This window comes from Chiloscyllium punctatum, chromosome 12, assembly GCF_047496795.1.
Source record: "Chiloscyllium punctatum isolate Juve2018m chromosome 12, sChiPun1.3, whole genome shotgun sequence".
Lineage (NCBI taxonomy): Eukaryota > Metazoa > Chordata > Chondrichthyes > Orectolobiformes > Hemiscylliidae > Chiloscyllium > Chiloscyllium punctatum.
Window position 1 is genome coordinate 15012139 of NC_092750.1, and position 20501 is coordinate 15032639.

General features: G+C 43.8%; 1 protein-coding gene across 1 annotated transcript in view; it reads right to left on the minus strand.

The window, feature by feature from the left end:
• The window catches only part of uba1 (ubiquitin-like modifier activating enzyme 1), a 298897-nt gene that overhangs the window by 193575 nt on the left and 84821 nt on the right, over positions 1–20501 (minus strand). The window contains exon 16 of the mRNA XM_072581907.1: positions 11711–11775. Coding sequence (XP_072438008.1) covers positions 11711–11775 — 65 coding nt within the window. The remainder of the gene's footprint in view (positions 1–11710; positions 11776–20501) is intronic.

Sequence of the window (20501 nt, forward strand, 5' to 3'; positions counted from 1 at the left end):
TACAGGGGTTCTGCAGTTGAGAGGATATGGAGTGTAACATTGTGCTGGTAAGTTAGTGGCTATCACCTCAACCCATTTTTAGAACTAAGAACTCCCATCTGTCTAATCACACTACATGCTCCCCTACAATGGAAGGGAACCACCTGTGTTTTGAAAACAATGGGCAAGTTCAGCATGGACCGCCTTTGACACAGTGTAGCAGGCAGGTGTGCAAAGGAATAGCCATTCAAAGCACTACCATGCAAGCATGTGAGAGTGGGAAAGATAGAAAGCAAGGATTACATTACACGATTCCCAACCTCAGGAAATCACAAAATGCTTTACAGCTGATGAAGTTCTTTTTGAACTGTAGTCACTGATGTAAGGAGATGGCTACGCACAGTAATATTCCTCAAACACAATGACCATAGAGTCTCACAGCGCAAAAACAGTCCCCTCCCTAGGTCCAATCAGTCCACACTGACCATGGTCCTAAATAAAACCAATCCTGCCTCCTGCATTCGGCCCATATCCCTCCAAACCATTCCTATTCATTACTTATCCAAATGTCTTTTAAACACTGTAACTGCACCTGCATCCACCACTTCCTCTGGAAGTTCATTCCATTCACGAACCATGTGCTGTGTAAAAAAATTATCCCTCGTCTTTTTTTAAATCTTTCTCCTCTCATCTTAAACTATTCCCTCTCCCCCACCTTAAGGAGCAGATACCTGCTGTTCACATATTCACGCCTCTCATGATTTTATAAATCCCAATAAGGTCACCCACTCAACCTCCTACGCTCCAGTGAAAAAAGTCCTAGCATATTCAGCCTCTCATTAGAACTTAAAGCCTCCAGTCCTGGCTACACTTTTGTAAATCAGTTTAATAATATCCTTCCTATAACAGGCTGACCAGAACTGGACACAGTAGAGGCCTCACCAGCGTCCTGTACAACCTTATAAGAAAGATGCTTGATGGATGAATTTTGACCATGGCACAAAGAAAATGGAGCTGCAACTCGTTTACATAACCTATCGGTACATATAATCAGTTTATAATTTTTTATTCACTCATAGGACATGGGTAACATTGGCTGGGCCAGCATTTTTTTGCCTGTCGCTGATGGTGAGCTGCCTTCTTGAACCGCTGAAGTCCATGGAATACTAAATATTTTGAAAGGTGTAAAATCCGCCCTATGTATAACTGGATAAAGGTACACCTCAATGAGAATGTATTGTGATTTCACAAGGGTGCTTTAACACTGCTTCTTGCCACCTGTCGCTGTCAAGGGTGAGATGATCTCTATGTGGAGTTTGCACATTCTCCCCATGTCTGCAAATGCAGGTGGCCAGCCTGGTACACTCACTGTTTTGAAACAGCTTCCTTAACCTCAGCAGCTCTCAGACTGGTTCCCCAAACATCAGGCTATTTGCACTGTCACCAGTTCAAGTCTCTACTGTAGCAGTTTGTGAATCCGGATTCAGTGCTTGAGGCAATATGCTTGAGGCAAGAAGCTGGTAGGTTAACCACAAAACCACGTCAGCAAAAAGCTAACTGGATCACTTATTGAAGGAAACATCTTGTCTTTACCTAGTCGAGACACAGTGAGATTCCAATCCCACACTGACCTTAATTAGCCTTCTCATGGCAAATCTCAGGATAATCAATAAATGAGGACTTTCCCAGACACAACCATTTGCTAATAATTAAAATATTTTTAAAGAACTGACCGGGCCTTAGTTTTATTGATTGCATTTGAAGGCAGAAACCATCACAGGGATGTTGGTAACTCTTAACTGTTCTCTGAAGTGAGCTAGCAAGCCATCTTATGTGGCTAAAGTGAGCACTGCAGATGCTGGAGAGATCAGACTCTAAATTAGAGTGATGCTGGAAAAGCACAGCAGGTCAGGCAGCATCCAAGGAGCAGGAAAATCGACATTTCAGGCAAAAACCCTTCATTCACGACATGAAGGGCTTTTGCCGAAACATCGAATTTCCTGCTCCTTGGATGTTGCCTGAGCTGCTATGCTTTTGCAGCACCACTCTAATCTAGCCATTTTACTTGCCAGCCATGGACCAGTCAGTACTACATTTCTGCCTCAGTCAGAGGATCGCATGTTCAAGTCCCGCCCTGGGATTGCAGCACAAAAATCAAGGCCAGTGCAGATCGGAGGGAATGCTGCATTACAGTTGGTGCTACCTTTCAGGCAACACTTTAAACAACTTGCTTTCACAAGTGGATGTAAAAGATCCGGTGGCAGTACTCGGGAGAAGGGCAGGGGAAAAGCTCCTTATGTCCTGGCTAGTAGTTATCCCTCAATCAACATTGCAAACTGCCTGGCCATTATCACGTTGCTGTATTTGGGAACGTTGTGTGTGTGTAAATTGGCTGCCTTGTTTCCAGCTTTTGGCACTGAGTTTTAACATACATCAATTGGCTATAAAATGCCCTATGATGTCTTGTGGCCATGAAAGCCCCTGTTATAATGCTAGTCTCAATTGTTTGCAGCAAGGGATGGATAATAAATAGAGGTTTTTGCAGCCTTTGAGTGTTTAATGAGGGAGACCCTGACTTTTGCAATGCTGTATTAAAAACCCATCGGCTTCCACCCCTTGCCACAGCACTGAAGCAAATGCCAGGGATTAAATGCACAGTGCTGCTCTTAGTTTTGTCTTTTATCACCTCCCTGAATGCAAGGGTTAAGGAGAAGAGCTCAACTGATTAGAAACATCATGTTATATTGTGCAACACTGCTCCCCCACCCACTCCCAGCCCTAAACACCCCCACATCCAAACCCCAGACTGAGCCCACTGAGGGGAGGCTTGGCAGACTGGACTGTGTGAACTCATTTCACAACTTTGCAAAACAAAACGTGTCTCTGAACAAAGCTGCCTCTCTGCAGCTGCGGAGACGGCACTGAGTGAAATACCCGAAATGAGTTGCAGATGTGCTGTAAAAGAGGGAACCCTCCTGCTTCCAGTCACATTGTTCTGTACCCCTCCCTCCGACCACAGCAAGAGTGGAAAACGGAGTGGGTTTGGCCTGAAGTGGTCGGCTGAAGATCCGCTTTGAAGGTGTTGTTTGCCGTTTCGCAGTTAAATCACTTCCCGGGTGATTGCTCCTGTGCAATTGGCTTCTTGCTGCCTGTTCTCAGCCAGGCTTTGATACAAAAGGAGCTGGCTTGTAAGTGGGTGGATCATGTAGCTGGTTGGCAAGAAAGTGGCATGATTCAGTGCCAGCCTGCTGTGCTATCACTCAGCATATGATACAGGTTTCATACCCTCTTTCCACTCTCTCCCTCTGTACATTAACTTCCCTGTCTCAGTAAAGGGCAGGAAATGACCTTCTCCCACACTTTTTTCCCCAGTGACTGTATCGCTGATAATACCATCTGGGATTTTGCCTTGGCAAAGTTAGATCACATGGGACTCAGGTTGAGCTTGCCGATTGGATACAAAGTTGGCTTCACGATAGAAGACAGAGAGTGATGGTGGAGGGTTGTTTTTCGGACTGAAGACCTGTGACTAGAGGCGTTCCACAGGAATCGGTACTGAGTCCACTTTTGTTTGTCAGTCATACAAATGATTTGGTAAAAACAATGACTGCAGATGCTGAAAACCAAATACTGGATTAGTGGTGCTGGAAGAGCACAGCAGTTCAGGCAGCATCCAACGAGCAGCGAGATTTGGATGAGAATATAATAGGCAATGGTTAGGAAGCTTGCAGATGACACCATGATTGGTGGTACAATGGACAATGAAGAAGGCGACTTAAGATTGCAAAGAGATCTTGTTCAATTGGGTCAATGGGCTGAGGAGTGGCAGATGGAATTTAATTTGGAAAGATGTGAGATATTGAGTTTTGGTAAAACAAACAAAGGCAGGACTTATAGAATGAATAGTAAAGCCTTGGATAGTGCTGTAGAATAAAGAGACTGAGGGATTCAGGTACATAATTCTTTAAAAATTGTGACACATGTCGACAAGGTGGTGAAGAAGGCATTTAGCATGCTTGCCTTCATTGCTCAGACCTTTCAGTTTAGTAGTTGGATCATCATGCTGAGGTTGTGCAGAAAGTTAGTGAGTTCTCATCTGGAGTACAGTGTGCAGTTCTGGTCACCCTGTTGTAGGAAGGATATTATTACATTTGAAAGGGCTTTGAAACAATTTACCAGGATGTTGCTCGGGACTTTGTTCAGTGGAGCATAGAAGGTTGAGGGATGACCTTATTGAGGTTCATCAAATCATGAGGGACAGAGATAAGCTGAATAGCAAAGGTCTTTCCCTTTGGAAGCTCAAAACGAAGGGCCATATTTTTAAGGCGAGAGGAGAAAGGTTTAAAAAGGACCAGGGGGCACCTTTTTTACATCGAGAGTGGTTCACGTGTGGAATGAACTGCCAGAGGAAGTGGTGGATGCAGACTCAGTTACAATATTTAAAAGACATTTGGATAAGTACATGAGTAGGAAAGGATTGGAGGGATATGGGCCAAGCGCAGGCAGATGGGACTAGTTTAGCTTGCGAACAAAGTCAGCGCAGACTAGTTGGACTGAAGGGATTGTTTCCCGATGAAGGAGTCCGGCCAGGAATATCGATTCTCCTGCTCCTTGGATGCTGCCAGACCCGCTATGCTTTTCTAGCGATACACTCTCGACTCTGACCTCCAGCATCTGCAGACCTCACTTTCTCCTCCAGATTGTTTCCATGCTCTGCGACTCTATAACCAGAATCCACGGTATGGATGGGGTCAAACACGCGCACACAAACACACACACACACTAACACGAACACACACACACAGTTTGATCCCTATTCAGGCTGGGCTGGATTTGAGATCTGCCTCCTTGAGGACTATTTCTACCAGGTCTGGGCTACTGTCAATCACTGGAGGTTATCAGGGAGGAATTTTCCAGAGTATCCTTTCCCTGTCAGTCCTGGGTTCTTCCTTCTGTTTTGTTCTGCTTCTCTGGAGAGATTACATGGCTGGGATTGAGGTGGGATGGGGGGATGGCAAGGAGTGTGAGGTGTGGGGGGGGATGGTGGGAAGAGTTGGTTAGCCATGATGGTCTCGCCATCAGCAGGTATGGGTCAGACTTGAAGGATCAGTTGTATCTTTTTCACCTGTTCATAAGAAACTCCGTACAAGCAGGAGGGTGGAGTGGTGCCAAAGGACTTATGGCTTCATTTTGAAATGTTATTGTGCATTCAGCAGGAATCAGTGTCATTGAGTTTCTGACTTCACCTCAATGCCCTGTCGACTGGGCGAGTTCGTGAGGGGATGCAATTATTGGAATCGCCACTACCACAAATCATGGAACTGCTTGTGAACAATGATCAACCAACAACTGCAAATCAGACACTGCTCAGTGATTTGAGTCAGCTGGCTGTGAGTGAATGTCTCCTGGGAAGTATCATTAGAAGGTGAGGTAACGCTGACCATACAGTGGATTCTTCAACCCCCAGCTTGAGGCTAGTAAATGTGAGAGAGGGCAAGAGTTGCTTTCTTATTTCAAACCCAGCTGGGGACTGGAAAGTGTCCAGAAATTTAGAAAAATACTGACAAAGTGATAGCAAGGTTTTTGAGTATACCTGATGCTTTTTTCTTGTGGGAATGAGGACAGGATCAATCTTTAATTTCTTTTATGATGTGTCAGGACAATCTTGGAAGTGTTGGCTCCTCTGCATCACAGCAACTATAACTTCTAAACTTATTTCTGTCACAAACTTGTGTCTGGAGGTACTCAGTGCCTCATCGACATCCACCCCCAACACAGAACATACAACAGGTCCCTTCGGTCCATGATGTTGTGCTGAACATGACGTCTAACTGAACAATCCCTTCTGCCTGCCTTTGGTCCATATCCCTCTGTTCCTTACATATTCTTGTGCCTAAAAGTCCCCTAAACACCCCTATTGTATCTGCCTCCAACACCACCCCTGATGGCATGTTCTAGACTCCTTCTGTTCTGTGTAAAAAGCCTTGCCCCTCACATCTCCCTTGAACTCTCCCCCTCTGATCTTAAATGCATGCCCCCTAGTTATAGACATTTCACCTCTGGGTAAAAGATTCTGACTGTCAATCCTATCAATGCATTTTGCAATTCTATAGACTTCTAGTAAGTCTCCATTCAGCCTCTGTCACTCCCGAGAAAACAGCCCGAGTTTTTCTAGCCTCTCCTTAAGGCTCAAATCCAGGCAGCGTTCTGGTAAACTCCTTCTGCACCCTCTCCAAAGCTTCCACATCCTTCCTGTAATGTGGTGACCAGAATTGAACACAATACTCTAAGTGCTGCCTAACCAAAGTCTTATAAAAACTGCAACATGACATTCTAAATCTTGTACTCAATTCGCCAACCAAGGCAAGCATGCCATACACTCCATGGAAACATTGAGGAATGAGATCAATCTGAGATTGGTATAGTTGGGAAAAGGAACGAGTCAAATAGTCAGGACAGGCAGGAACAAAGCAGGGAACAAGATACTGAAAAATAAAAGTGAATTTATTTCAATGTAAGAGGTCAAAAACAGGGAAGGCAAATGAATTCAGGGCATGGTTAGGAAAATGGGACTGGGATATCATAGCAATTATAGAGACATGGCTCAGGGATGGACAGGACTGGCAGCTTAATGTTTTAGGATACAAATGCTACAGGAAGGATAGAAAGGGAGGCAAGAGAGAGGGGCAAGTGGCATTTTTAGTAAGGGATAGCATTACTGCTGCACTTAGGGGGGATACTCCTGGGAATACATCCAAGGAAGTTATTTGGGTGAAATTGAGAAATAAGAAAGGGATGACCACATTATTGGGATTATATTATAGACTCCCTAATAGTTAGCAGGAAATTGAAAAACAAATTTGTAAGGAGATTTCAGTTATTAGCAAGTTTTGAGAAAATTTATAGCTCAGGTTGAGGTTCTGGATGTAAGTTTGCTCGCTGAGCTGGAATGATCATTTTCAGACGTTTCATCACCATATTAGGTAACATCTTCAGTGAGCCTCCGGACAAAGCACTGCTGGTGTTTCCTGCTTTCTATATATATGTTTGGGTTTCCTTGGGTTGGTGATGTCATTTCCTGTGGTGACATAATTTCCTGTTCCTTTTCTCAGAGGGTGGTAAAGGGGTCCAAGTCAATTTGTTTGTTGATAACGTTCTGGTTGGAATGACATCAACAAACACTTTGACTTGGAGTCCATTTACCACCCTTTGAGAAAAAGAACAGGAAATGACATCACCAACCCAAGGAAACCCAAACATAAATAGAAAGCAAGAAACACCAGCAGTGCTTCATCCAGAGGCTCACTGAAGGTGTTACCTAGTATGGTGACGAAACATCTGAAAATGAACCTTCCAGCTCAGCGAGCAAATCTACATCTAGATTTCAATTATCTGTAAGAATAATAGGGTGGTTATTGTAGGGGATTTTAACTTTCCAAACATACACTGGCACTACTAAAATGTTTAGGGTTTAGATGGATAGGAATTTGTTAAGTGTGTACAAGAAAATTTTCAAATTCAGGTATGTGGATGTACCTACGAGAGAAGCTGCAAAATCTGACCTATCTTGGGAAGTAAGGCAGAGCAGGTGACTGAGGTGTCAGTAGCGGAGCACTTTGGGGCCAGTGACCATAATTCTATTAGTTTTAAAATACCAGACTAAAAGTTGAAGTTCTAAATTGGAGGAAGGACAATTTTGATGGCATTAGGCAAAAAAAAGTTCAAAAGCTGATTGGGGGCAGACGTTCACAGGTAAAGGGACGGCTGGAAAATGGGAAGCCTTCCAAAAATGAGATAACAAAGGTTCAGAGACATTATACTCCTGTTGGGGTGAAAGGCAAGGCTGGTATGTATAGGGAATGCTGGATGACTAAACAAATTGAGGGTTTGGTTCAGAAAACGAAGGAAGCATATGTCATGTACAGACAGTTGAGAATGAGTGAATCCTTAGAAGAGTATAAAGACAGGAGGAGTGTACTTAAGAGGGAAATCAGGAGGGCAAAAAGGGAACATGAGATAGCTTTGGTAAATAGCATTAAGGAGAATCCAAAGGGTTTTTACAAATACATTAAGATCAAAAGGGTAACTATGGAAAGAATAGGGCCCCTCAAAGATCAACAAGGTGGCCTTTGTGTGGAGCCACAGGAGATGGGTAAGATAGTAAATGAGTATTTTGCTTCAGTGTTTACAGTGGAGAAGGATATGGAAGATATCGACTGTCGGGAAATAGATGGTGACACCTTGACAAATGTCTATGTTACAGAGGAGGAAGTGCTGGATGTCTTAAAACGCATAAAAGTGGATACATCCACAGCACCTAATCAGGTATAGCCTAGAACTCTGTGGGAAGCTAGGGAAGTGATTGCTGGGTGCCTTGCTGAGATCTTTGCATCATCGATAGTCACAGGTGACGTGCCGGAGATTAGAGGTTGGCTAATGTGGTGTCACTATTTAAGAAAGGTAGTAAGGTCAAGCCAGAGAACTATAGACCAGTGACCCTGACATCGATGGTGGCCAAATTGTTAGAGGGAATCCTGAGGAACAGGATTTACATATATTTGGAAAGGCAAGGATTGATTTAGGATAGTCAACATGGCTTTGTGTGTGGTAAATGATGTCTCATGAACTTGACTGAGTATTCTGAAGAAGTAACAAACAGGATTGATGAGGGTTGAGCAGTGGGCATGATCTATATGGACTTCAGTAAGGCGTTCGACAAGATTCCTCATGGTAGATTGTTTAGCAAGGTTAGATCTCACGGAATACAGGGAGAACTAGCCACTTGGATACAGAACTGGCTCAAAGGTAGAAGACAGAGGGTGGTGGTGGAGGGTTGCTTTTCAGACTAGAGGCCTGTGACCAGTGGAGTGCCACAAGGATCAGTGCTGGGTCCACTACTTTTGTATAAATGATTTGGATGTGAACGTAGGAAGTATAGTTAGTAAGTTTGCAGATGACACCAAAATTAGAAGTGTAGTGATCAGCGAAGAAGATTACAATGGGATCTTGATCACATGGGCCAATGGGCTAAGGAGTGGCAAATGGAGTTTAATTTAGATAAATATGAGGTGCTGCATTTTGGAAAGGCAAAATCAGAGCAGGACTTATGCAAAAGGTCCTGGGGAGTGTTGCTGAACAAAGAGATCTTAGAGTGCAGGTTCATGATTCCTTGAAAGTGGAGTCACAGGTAGATAGGATAAGATAATGAAGGAGGAGTTTGGTATACTTTTGTTTATTGGTCAGAGTATTGATTACTGGAGTTGGGAGATCATGTTGTGGCTGTACAGGACATTGGTTAGACCATTTTTGGAATATTGTGTGCAATTTTGGTCTCTCTCCTATTGGAAGGATGTTGTGGAACTTGAAAGGATTCAGTAAAGATTTACAAGGATGTTGCCATGCATGGAGGGTTTGAGCTCCAGAGACAGGCTGGGGCTGTTTTCCCTGGAGCGTTAGAGGCTGAGCAGTGACCTTATAGAGGTTTATAAAATCATAATAGGATAAATAGACAAGGTCTTTTTCCTGGAGTGGGGGAGTCCAGAATAAGAGGGCATAGTTTAGGGTGAGAGGTGAAAGATTTGAAAGGGACGGAAGGAGCAACTTTTTCACTCAGAGAGTGATGCATGTATGGAATAAGCTGCCAGAGGAAGTGATGTTGGCTGGTACAATACAACATTTAAAAGGCATCCAGATGGGTATACGAATAGGAAGGGTTTGGAGGGATATCAGCTAACTGCTGGCAAATGGGACTAGATTAGTTTAGGATATCTGGTTGGCATGGATGAGTTGGACCGAAGGGTCTGTTTCCATGCCGTACATCTCTATGACCTACTTTACCACCCTATCTATTGGTGTGGCCACTTTGAGGGAGCTATGGACTTGAACCCCAAGATCCCTCTGTACATGGTTGTGGCATCTTACTTTGTGTAAATCGGTAACTGTGTTTCCTTCATTACAAATGCCAATCCATTATAAGTACGCCAGTGGTTGGATAGCCCTGAAACTGTGAAGGATATTAATGCAAGTCTTTACTTTTCTTCTGTACACTGTGTCATAGGCTGCACTGTATGCTGGTTATAAACTCTTTAGGAACACATTTTGTGGAGAGGGGTTTGATGGAATTTAACAAATAAGGTGAGATTTTAAACTGGGTGCCCACGGAAGAGTTTAACCATATGATCAGATAACAGAGACAAAACATAAGCAACGCAGCCGAGATAGGGAGAAGGAAAATGCACGTAAGTCCAAAGTACAGAATTAACGGCTGTTTGACAGTTAGTGTTTGTTGAAGTTCTGCCCACTTAACTTATTGCCAAGAGATGAGATAAACAATTCCTTCAGTAAACTGTTGAGTTGAAATTATTACCTTTTTAAGAAACTCTCTTAGCTCAAATTCAGAGGGAAAATAAACTGCAGACTGGGACCTGGGCAGACTCAAGGCCATGCCATAAATCGGCAGCAAAGATAACTTTATTACAGTAAGAACAGCAGAGGAAAGCCAAACAACTTTGACTTGTATTTACTTTATAAAGTTCCTGCCTGGAGGCCTCAGCATATTTGACAGAGATGCGGGAGGCTACACACTTTGCTTCCTTTCCCTACGACCCCCCCCACTCTCTCACTTGCCTCCCACTGCCCCCTCTTTTCTGTCTGCACCCCCTCCCTCCTTCTCCTCACTTGCCCCACTTCTCTCCCCATTCCCTGACAGCTCTTGTGGCACCTCCTGATCTTCAGGAGGCTCATACATGCTGAGAGAAATCTCCTGTTATTTGTGTTTAAGTTCAGTCAGGGTTTAGGAAAGGGAAAGTTCCACATGGAACTGTAACATGATAATGTTAATTTGCAGCAAGTGATGAAAACCCTCTTTATTTCATGAGGCTCTGTCTCGTTGTGGAGACACAAATCAAATTCAGTTGAATCTGATGAGCGTTTCATTAGGTGTTCTCTTGCTGGTTTTTGCCAATGACTAGTCTCACAAACATTTGGTGTAGACAAAGTTATGGCATGGTTACGGCACGGTTGTTAGCACTGCTGCCTCACAGCACCAGGGCCCCAGGTTCAATTCCCGCCTCAGGTGACTGTCTGTGTGGAGTTTGCACATTCTCCCAGTGTCTGCGTGGGTTTCCTCTAGGTGCTCCGGTTTCCTCCCACAGTCCAAAGATGTGCAGGTTAGGTGAATTGGCCATGCTAAATTGCCCATAGCGTTAGGTGAAGTGGTAAATGTAGGGGAATGGGTCTGGGTGGGTTGCTCTTCGGTGTGGACTTGTTGGGCTGAAGGGCCTGTTTCCACACTGTAAGTAATCTAATCTAAAAATCACACAACACCAGGTTATAGTGTATCAGGTTTACTTGGAGGCACTAGCTTTAGGAGCACTGCTCCTTTGAAGCACTGACAACCACCTCTTGAAGGAGCAGCACTCTGAAAGCTAATGCTTCCAAATAAACCTGTTGGACCATAACCTGGTGTTGTGTGATTTTTAACTTAGTTGAGAGTGTGTTGCTGGAAAAGCACAGCAGGTCAGGCAGCATCCGAGGAGCAGGAAAATCGACGTTTCGGGCTGGAGCCCTTCATCATCAGGAGTCCTGACCCGCTGTGCTTTTCCAGCAACACACTCTCAACTCTGATCTCCAGCATCTGCAGACCGCACTGTCTCCTGATTTTTAACTTAGTCTTGCAAAGACAGACCCAGATAAACCCGGGAACCAAAAAGTGAAAAATCAAGGTACTTACTCTAAATACTTGTTGACGTTTTCCGCTGGCTGTTTGAACAATCCTTCAAATTCATCACGGGCCCACTGTGGACAAAAACATTCAATATTTCAATGCCCACTCACTGGGTAAAAATATAGTTACCCACCAACACCACCCACTTTCACTGCTCAGTAGCCACCTCTTGTGGCACAATAGGTAGATTATAAAACCATACGACATAAGAGCAGAAATTAAGCCATTCAGCCCATCAGGTCTGTTCTGTCATTCAATCATGGCTGATGTTTGTCAACCTCTTTCTCCTGCCTTCTCCCCTTGACAATCAAGAACATATCTCCATCTTAAATATACTCAATGACCTGGCCTCCACAGCCTACTGTGGCAGTGAATTCCATAGATTCACCCCTCTCTGGCTGAAGAAGTTTCTCCTTATCTCCATTTCAAAAGGTCTTCCCTTTACTCGAAGGCTGTGCCCTCAGGTCTTTGTATCTCCTACCAATGGAAACATCTTCCCAACATCCACTCTGTCCAGACCATTCAATATTCTGTAAGTTGCAATTAGATCCACCCTCATCCTCCTAAACTCCATCGAGTATAGACCCAGAGTCCTCAAACGTTCCTTATGTGTTAAGTTTTCCATTCCTGGGACCGTTCTCGTGAACTTCCTCTGAACACACCCCAGGGCCAGTACATCCCTCCTGAGATATGGGGCCCAAACCTGCGCACAATACTCCAAATGTGGTACCAGAGCCTAATGGCATCCTTGAGTCCGAGCTAGTCACTCCAGGGCTTGATAGGCAGAGTAGATGTGCTTAAGTAACGATCAGTACTGTGAATCCTTCTAAAATAGATTAGTAGCAAATAGTACGAATGAGAGAGATTTGTGGTCAGCCCCATGATGGGGAGACAGTTGGACCCTGCTAGCTCAGTGGGCAGAAATGGCAGATTTATCATTGACCCAATACAGAGTGTTGCGTCCGGAATCAATTCCCAGTCTCAGTTCGGCTCTCTGACAGGCGATAAAGGAAGGAGAAGGGCTTGAGATGTGCAGGCAATAAAAATGACTCAGTCGCTGATTTCTATCAACCGGTTTCTGCTTATCTAGCTCCACCTGAAGGTGGACTCGAGAGGCAACAACATGCTCCTGAGAGTAAAATGCCCTGGTGACTGCTGCTGAATAGGTCCACGCAAGGGGCATGCAATTATAATCGCAGCAGGAATCAGCACCCTCAGGGAGAAGGGAGGGTGGGAAACTTAAAAGTAAGAAAAGCTGCTGGCATATTTTTCAAGTTAGCGCAGGAGCTTATCGCGATGTATGTAAGCAGTTTCGTTCACTTCTAAAGGGATAGAATCAAAAGGGAGGTAATATTTGGCCCCTTCAAGCCTGTTCTGTTAAACTTGTACAAAACCTTGTTAGGACGCAGCTGGAGAATGATGAACAGTTTTAATTTTCATATTATTAAAATCTCATCATATTTATATTAATAGGACCCAAGATACAACTCATTCAACATACATAGAAAACATAGTCAGTGTCAATGTCAATAAGGCACCAATGATGACCATTTGGGAAATAAATACCCCATGATGCCTGTCACACTGATAATGTCATGATATTGCTCAGCACAGTGTACTGAGACAGGTTAGATATTAACCCCACAACTTGATTCAGTCCCATTCTAAGGGCTGTTGTATGAAGAAGACTTATGTCCCAGTGAAGACAGGGAGAATGGAAAGTAGGGATGAAGGTCTCGAGGGTAAAGTGGTCCCCATCACCTTCCAATGTTTATGCGCTGGATGCAATGTTCAAAGCCAAGAAAAGCAAGACAACACATGAAAAACACGTGAAATAACAAGAGCTACCTTTGCAGTGTCCTATGTCCACTACATTAGCACAAGGAGGTTACTGAACCAATTTCCCTTCTCCCCATTGAGAAAGAAAACCAAAGAAGGGAAGTGAAAGATGGAAAAACAAAGGCAGAAAAACAGAGAGGGAGTGACACAAAGACAGAGAGTGAGACACTGAGGGTCAGCAAGAGAGAGACAGAAAGAGAGAGACAGAGAGAGACTGACACGGAGAGGCAGAAAGAGGGGGAAGAGAGACTGGAAAAGAGCATTCATGTTATAAATTAATGATATTCAGAGTAAAGATGGATTTTTTTTTAAACCACATGCAGTTTTCTTTAAGCTCAGTTGATTCCAAGAACCAATGCTCTTTGTGGAGGAGGCTACCCCAAAGTACGTTTCAGACAATAAGGTATGTTTTGAAGTTTAATCAGTGTTGTAAAGCAGCCATGTAACATGGCAGCTTATTTCCATACATCATAAAGTCACAAACAGCAATGAAATAATTGACCAGATTGCCTGTTTCTGTTTGAGATTGATGTTGGCATGGCCTCTGGGATCCTCTCTCCGTCTTTTGCACACATTTGAGAGAGCAGACAGGGCCTTAATTTACTATCTCATCCAAAACATGGCACCACCAACAGTGCAGCAATCCCTTCAATACTGCACTGAATTGACAAACTAAGTAATGAGTCAGGAACATTACAGCTCATTCACCTGAACATTAATTACATGCAAAGCAAGAAATGCAATAAGACCAGCTTATAAATTCCATTTGAAAACCATCATATATACTATAGAGGATGTTAGTTCCCAATTGTTTAAATTAGACTGATCTGCGCCCTGGACATTTGACACACACCAAGCTCTGCACATAAACACAGACTTCCCGTCAACAGCCAAGAGGCAATCTTGACAGAGGCAGCATACATCAGGGAGTACTTTCAAATAATATATGTTTCACATTGAACCTTATCCTGCATTATTCTTGTAATGTTTACAAGGCACAACAGCTTTAAAGGTAGCTTCCCCCAGAGACAAATTAACTCCATAGATACCAGCTATGATGTGGAATTTGTGGTCATATTAAACGAGTTAAAAATGCGAAGGGGTTAGGACATTTTTCATGATAACAAGATCTCCATTCCCTTCCCACGTGGTTAAAGATGCCCTCCAACGCATCTCGTCCACTTCCCGCACCTCCGCCCTCAGACCCCACCCCTCCAATCGTAACAAGGACAGAACCCCCCTGGTGCTCACCTTCCACCCTACCAACCTTTGCATAAACCAAATCATCCGCCGACATTTCCGCCACCTCCAAACAGACCCCACCACCAGGGATATATTTCCCTCCCCACCCATTTCCGCCTTCTGCAAAGAGCGTTCCCTCCGTGACTACCTTGTCAGGTCCATGCCCCCCTACAACCCACCCTCCCATCCTGGCACCTTCCCCTGCCACTGCAGGAATTGCAAACCTGCGCCTACACCTCCTTCCTCACTTCCATCCAAGGCCCTAAAGGAGCCTTTCATATCCAAAGTTTTACTTGCACATCCACCAATATCATTTATCATATCCGTTGCTCCCGATGTGGTCTCCTCTACAGTGGGGAGACTGGACGCCTCCTAGCAGAGCGCTTTAGGGAACATCTCCAGGACATCTGCACCAATCAACCAAACCATCCTGTGGCCCAACATTTCAACTCCCCCTCCCACTCTGCCAAAGCCATGGAGGCCCTGGGCCTCCCTCACCACCCAATGCCTGGAGGAAGAACGCCTCATCTTCTGCCTTGGAACACTTCAACCCCAGGGCATCAATGTGGACTTCATCAGTTTCCTCATTTCCCCTTCCCCCACCTCACCCCAGTTCCAAACTTCCAGCTCAGCACGGTCCCCATGACCTGTCCTACCTGCCTATCTTCTTTTCCACCTATCCACTCCACCATCATCTCTGACCTATCACCTTCATCCCCACCCCCACTCACCTATTGTACTCCATGCTACTTTCTCCCCACCCCCACCCTCCTCTTATTTATCTCTCCACTCTTCAGGCACTTTGCCTGTATACCTGATGAAGGGCTTTTGCTCGAAACGTCGATTTTCCTGCTCCTCGGATGCTGCCTGAACTGCTGTGCTTTTCCAGCACCACTCAAATCCAGAATCTGGTTTCCAGCATCTGTAGTTATTGTTTTTACTTAATTAGCTAAAAGCTTATTCTTCCTGCTCTGTGCTGCATTATTCAAGGAAATTTGCATATTTCTATCCTCTGTGTTTTGCTCTCACATTTTAAAAATCACACAACACCAGGTTATAGTCCAAAGATTTATTTGGAAGTACTAGCAAGTGGAGCATTGCTCCTTCATTGGGTGGCTGTGGAGCAGGATTATAAGACACAGAAATTATAGAAAAGATCTCAGTGTCATGCAATTGAAGCGATATATTGAATAAACCTAATTGATGTTAAATCTTTCATCTTTTAGAGTGGGTTGCAGGTTTCTGTTCATTAATACATAAATCCCAGAACTTCTTTCCAGTTACATTCTCGAGATAACTTAAGGTTTTATATTTTAAAAAAAAAGACATCTCAGCTCAGACATATTAATGAACCAAAACCTGCAACCTATTCTAAAAGACTTAACAGCAATCTGGGTTTGTTCAATATATCATTTCAGTTGCATGACACTGAGATCTTTTGCTATGCATTCTGTGTCTTATGATCCCACTCCACTAGCTACCTGATGAAGGAGCAGTGCTCTGAAAGCTAGTGCATCCAAATAAACCTGCTGGACTATAACCTGGTGTTGTTTGATTTCTAACTTCTCCACCCCAGTCCCACATCAGCACCTCCATTTCATGTCTCACATTTTAGTTCTTGTTGTGGAATCTGACATCTGGCAACTGTATCCTTAAACCATAACTAGCTGGGGCACAAGGGGCTGCAAGTAACCGTGTGGGTATTGTTTAGTCTTGTAATTAATTCTGTTTTCAATCGAGCTTCTGTTTCAGAGATTGGGAATTTCTGATTTCAGGATAGTCAAAATACTGGGTCGCAATTTCCACTTCAAATGTTACGAATAAAACGTAACCAAAAATGCAACTTTATTTGTGCGGTTTTTCACTTTTGAAGAATTTTGTCAAATTTTATATTTTGATGGGAAAAAGCCAAAAATGACACATATTGCAAAATAATGAACTGGCACGGGACTGGAGGCGGTGGCCTTTGTGATCAGCTTTGGTCAGCTGTGGCAGGCTTAGGTCGACGCTCCCGGTGGATCAACAGGAACAGCGGTTGCATTGGCGGTGGCATGGTAAGCCCAGTGTGGGGACTACCTGGAGTGGACTGTGCAGGAAATGCATGACAAAGAGAAGATTGTGCCACTGTAGGAAGTGCAGTACCACTGCGGCTAAGGACTTTTAAAAGACTGTAATGTTTGACTTTTAGCTTTAATTCTTTATTTTTGTACCTTGTTAAACCAGGTTACAGTCCAACAGGTTTATTTGGAAGTACTAGCTTTCAGAGCCCTGCTCCTTCATCAGGTGGTTGATGAAGGAGCAGTGCTCCAAAAGCTAGTGCTTCCAAATAAACCTCTTGGACTATAACTTGGTGTTGTGTTATTTTTAACTTTGTATACCCCAGTCCAACACTGGCACCTCCAAATTATTTTTCTACTTAATACTAAGGATAACTGTCATGTTTAATTTTTAACTTTGTTCTTTCTTTCTACCTTGCTCTTAAGATTCTGTACTTAGGTACTTTTACCTAGGATGGCACCTTGTGTGGTGACATTGTACACTTTCACTGTACACCTTGAGTACATGTGACAAAATCTAAATCTAAAAATTTACATCTTCTGTTTTGACTGTTGCTAAATTTTTGTCTGCTAATTGAACTTTATCTCAAGCATCGATTGAGATTTGGTTGCTCCTCCAAGTTTTGAATTTTTATCCTTCCGAAGAAAATATAAACATTTAATTTTTAATGGAAGAATACACTATTACAATTGGCATCGGATTTTCATCATGTGTTTTGACTCAGAGAACTTTGCTATTCAGTGAACAAAGGTCAACGACAGTCTTCCCCAGCCAACTTACTGTCTACAGAGTTCAATTATCAACATGTAAATCTACTTTCCCACCAACTCAAGCTCTTATTGTGCATTAAGGACAAGCATTTAATTTCTCCACAGTGAAAGGCTTCTCAAGTTGAGAAGCAGTGGACGTTCAGCCTCACTCAGGCACAATGGTGCTTTGATTCGAAGGACAGCTGGTCCATAATGCGAGGGTTTGTGACACATCTGTTTCACCTCAAGCTGGCTTTTCAACTCAGTTCAATTCCCATCCCAAAAATACTTGAGAACTGTACACAAAATCTACATATTTACAGAACAGGCTGTATATCTGTCAGCTAGGCCTCAGGGGTGTGTCTTCTGGGTATTTTTGTGCCTTATGATGAACTCTTGTCTTTGATTCTGAATGCAAGTCCCATTCCAGGGCCTAGATCACTTTAAAAATTCATTCATCGTTGGCTGGGTCAGCAGTTATTGCCCTTTTCTAATTGTCCCGGAGAAGATGGTGGTGAGCTCCCTTCTTGAGTCCTTGAGATGCAGGGACACCGTACAATGCTGTGTAAAAGGGAACTCCAGGATTTTGACCCAGTGACACTGAAGGAATAAAGATACATTTCTAAGTCAGGATGGTGAGTGGCTTGGAGAGGAACTTGCAGATGGTGGCAATTCTACACATCTACTGCCCTGACTTCCAGATATAGAGATTGTGGGTTTGAAAGGCAGAGGGGCCTTAATGAGTTACTGTAATGCATCTTGCTGACAGTACACACTATATTGCTCATTTTGCATCAAAAATAAACTTGAAACCAACAAGGTGCCCAAGGGGTGGCATGGTGGCTCACTGGTCAGCATTGCTGCGTCAGAGCATCAGGGACAAGGTTCGATTCCAGCCTCGGGTGACAGTCTATGGTGTGTTTGTACATTCTCTCCATGCCTGCATGGAGTGCTCCAGTTTCCTACCATAGACCAAAGTTATGCAGATTAGGTAGACTGGCCATGTGAAACTACCCAGTGTCAGGGAAGTCTAGGCTAAATGGATTAGTTATGGGAAACGCAGGGTTACAGGGGTGGGTTTGAGTGAACATGCTCTTTGGAGGATCAGTGTGGACTCAATGGGCTGAATGGCCTGCTTCCACACTATGTGGATTCTATAAACGGTCTGTATTTTAAAGGAATGCCCCTTAACTTTGGCCATATTTCTGCCTCCTTAAAGAAATCCCTGCTATCCTTTGTGGAAGACAGCATCTACAATTCCCCTTTGGAAACTGTGTGCTGTGGCTATTAGTCACGGGGGGAATAATGGCTTCTAACATGGCAAACACGCCCCATCCCCAACCTAATCACCACACGACAGACGTACCCCGTATCCTATTTCGTATGAGTGTGTGACCTGCAATCAAGAAGCAAAACGTAGCAGCAGCAGCACTGGAAAAAAAGGGTTAACTGCCAAGTCTGAGGAAAAAACGCACTCAAAAGAAAAAGTCAAGAAACGTCATTCACAGTCCGTTGTTGGGTTGTAGCCAGCATTTGTTCTCGGCACACCACGCGTCTGTTGGACTCTAATGAGGAAATTTAGGAGTGATTAGGTCGAACGGGTGTTATTAAGGAGGAGACAAAAAGACGACTGGGCGGTCTCATTGGCTAATGAACCAGTCCATTTATAAAACACAACAGTGCAAATGTATCTTTCCATCGCAGAAATCTCAGTGGAATATTCTGCTGAAAACGTGAGACATCGAAAGCGAGACAGAGGTGCCGGATTTTCGGGTTGGATTTGAGTGCAGTCAGGGGAGACAGGAAGTGAAATCAGACAATAATAAATAGCGCACTGTGCCTGAGAACAAGCTCTGAAAGCAGGGGATGTCAAGCCAGATCTTAATGCAATTCAGAATCAAATAATCACCCCCACAACTCTGCACACCCCCTCAAAGTAAAACAGTCCTGTTGCTGTTTAAAAGTCCACAGGAAAAACAACTTTCAAGTAGCTCGCAGCAATAAGCTTCATAGAATCATACAATAAGGAAAGGCTCTTCTGCCCACTGAGTCTGTGCTATCATCTACAGAGGAACTTCGATTATCTGAAGGACACAGGCGGGGAGTATTTCGTTCAGTTAATCGAATGCCAGATAACAGTTTAGCTAAGCATGGGGAACTTGTGACCTTGCTGGAAAATCCAAAATTTGGATAATCGAATGCTGGATAATCGAGGTTCCTACTGCATGTGCAGATTTACTGCTGGCACCTTGTGAGGGGATGAGGGGCTCACAATTAGCATGACAATTACTGCTGGATCTGTAAAAAAAAACCGTCTTTTGATCACATTTGCTGTGAGAAATTCTCTTTTTGAAAAAGGTGGGGAGGTACAGGATTTGGTGTCCTCAGAGAATGCTTCTTGATCATTATGGGCATCGAGTATTATGGGGAGAAAGCAGGACGATGGGGTAGAGAAGCTATTCCTCGCCAAGATCTCCCAGTATAGTTACAACACTTATTTACCAGACAATGTGGAAAATAGCCCAGGAACGTCCTGTATACAAAATAAAAACTGAACAAATCCAACCCAGTTAAGTACTGGAGTTCTAATTAAGGGTCATTCAACCCGAAACATTAACTCTGATTTCTCTCCACAGATGCTGCCAGACCTACTGAGCTTTTCCAGCAATTTCTGTTTTTGTCCCAGCTAATTATCACCCAATCTGTCCACCTTTGATGTAAAGTGATGGAAGGTGTCATCAACTGTGCTATCAAGCAGCACCTGCTCAGCAATAACCTGCTCAGCGACACCCAGTTTGGGTTCCACCAGGTCCAATCAGCTCCTGACCTCATTACAGCCTTGGATCAAACATGGTCAAGAGATATGAATACCAGATGCGAGGTGGGAGTGACAGCCCTTGACATCAATG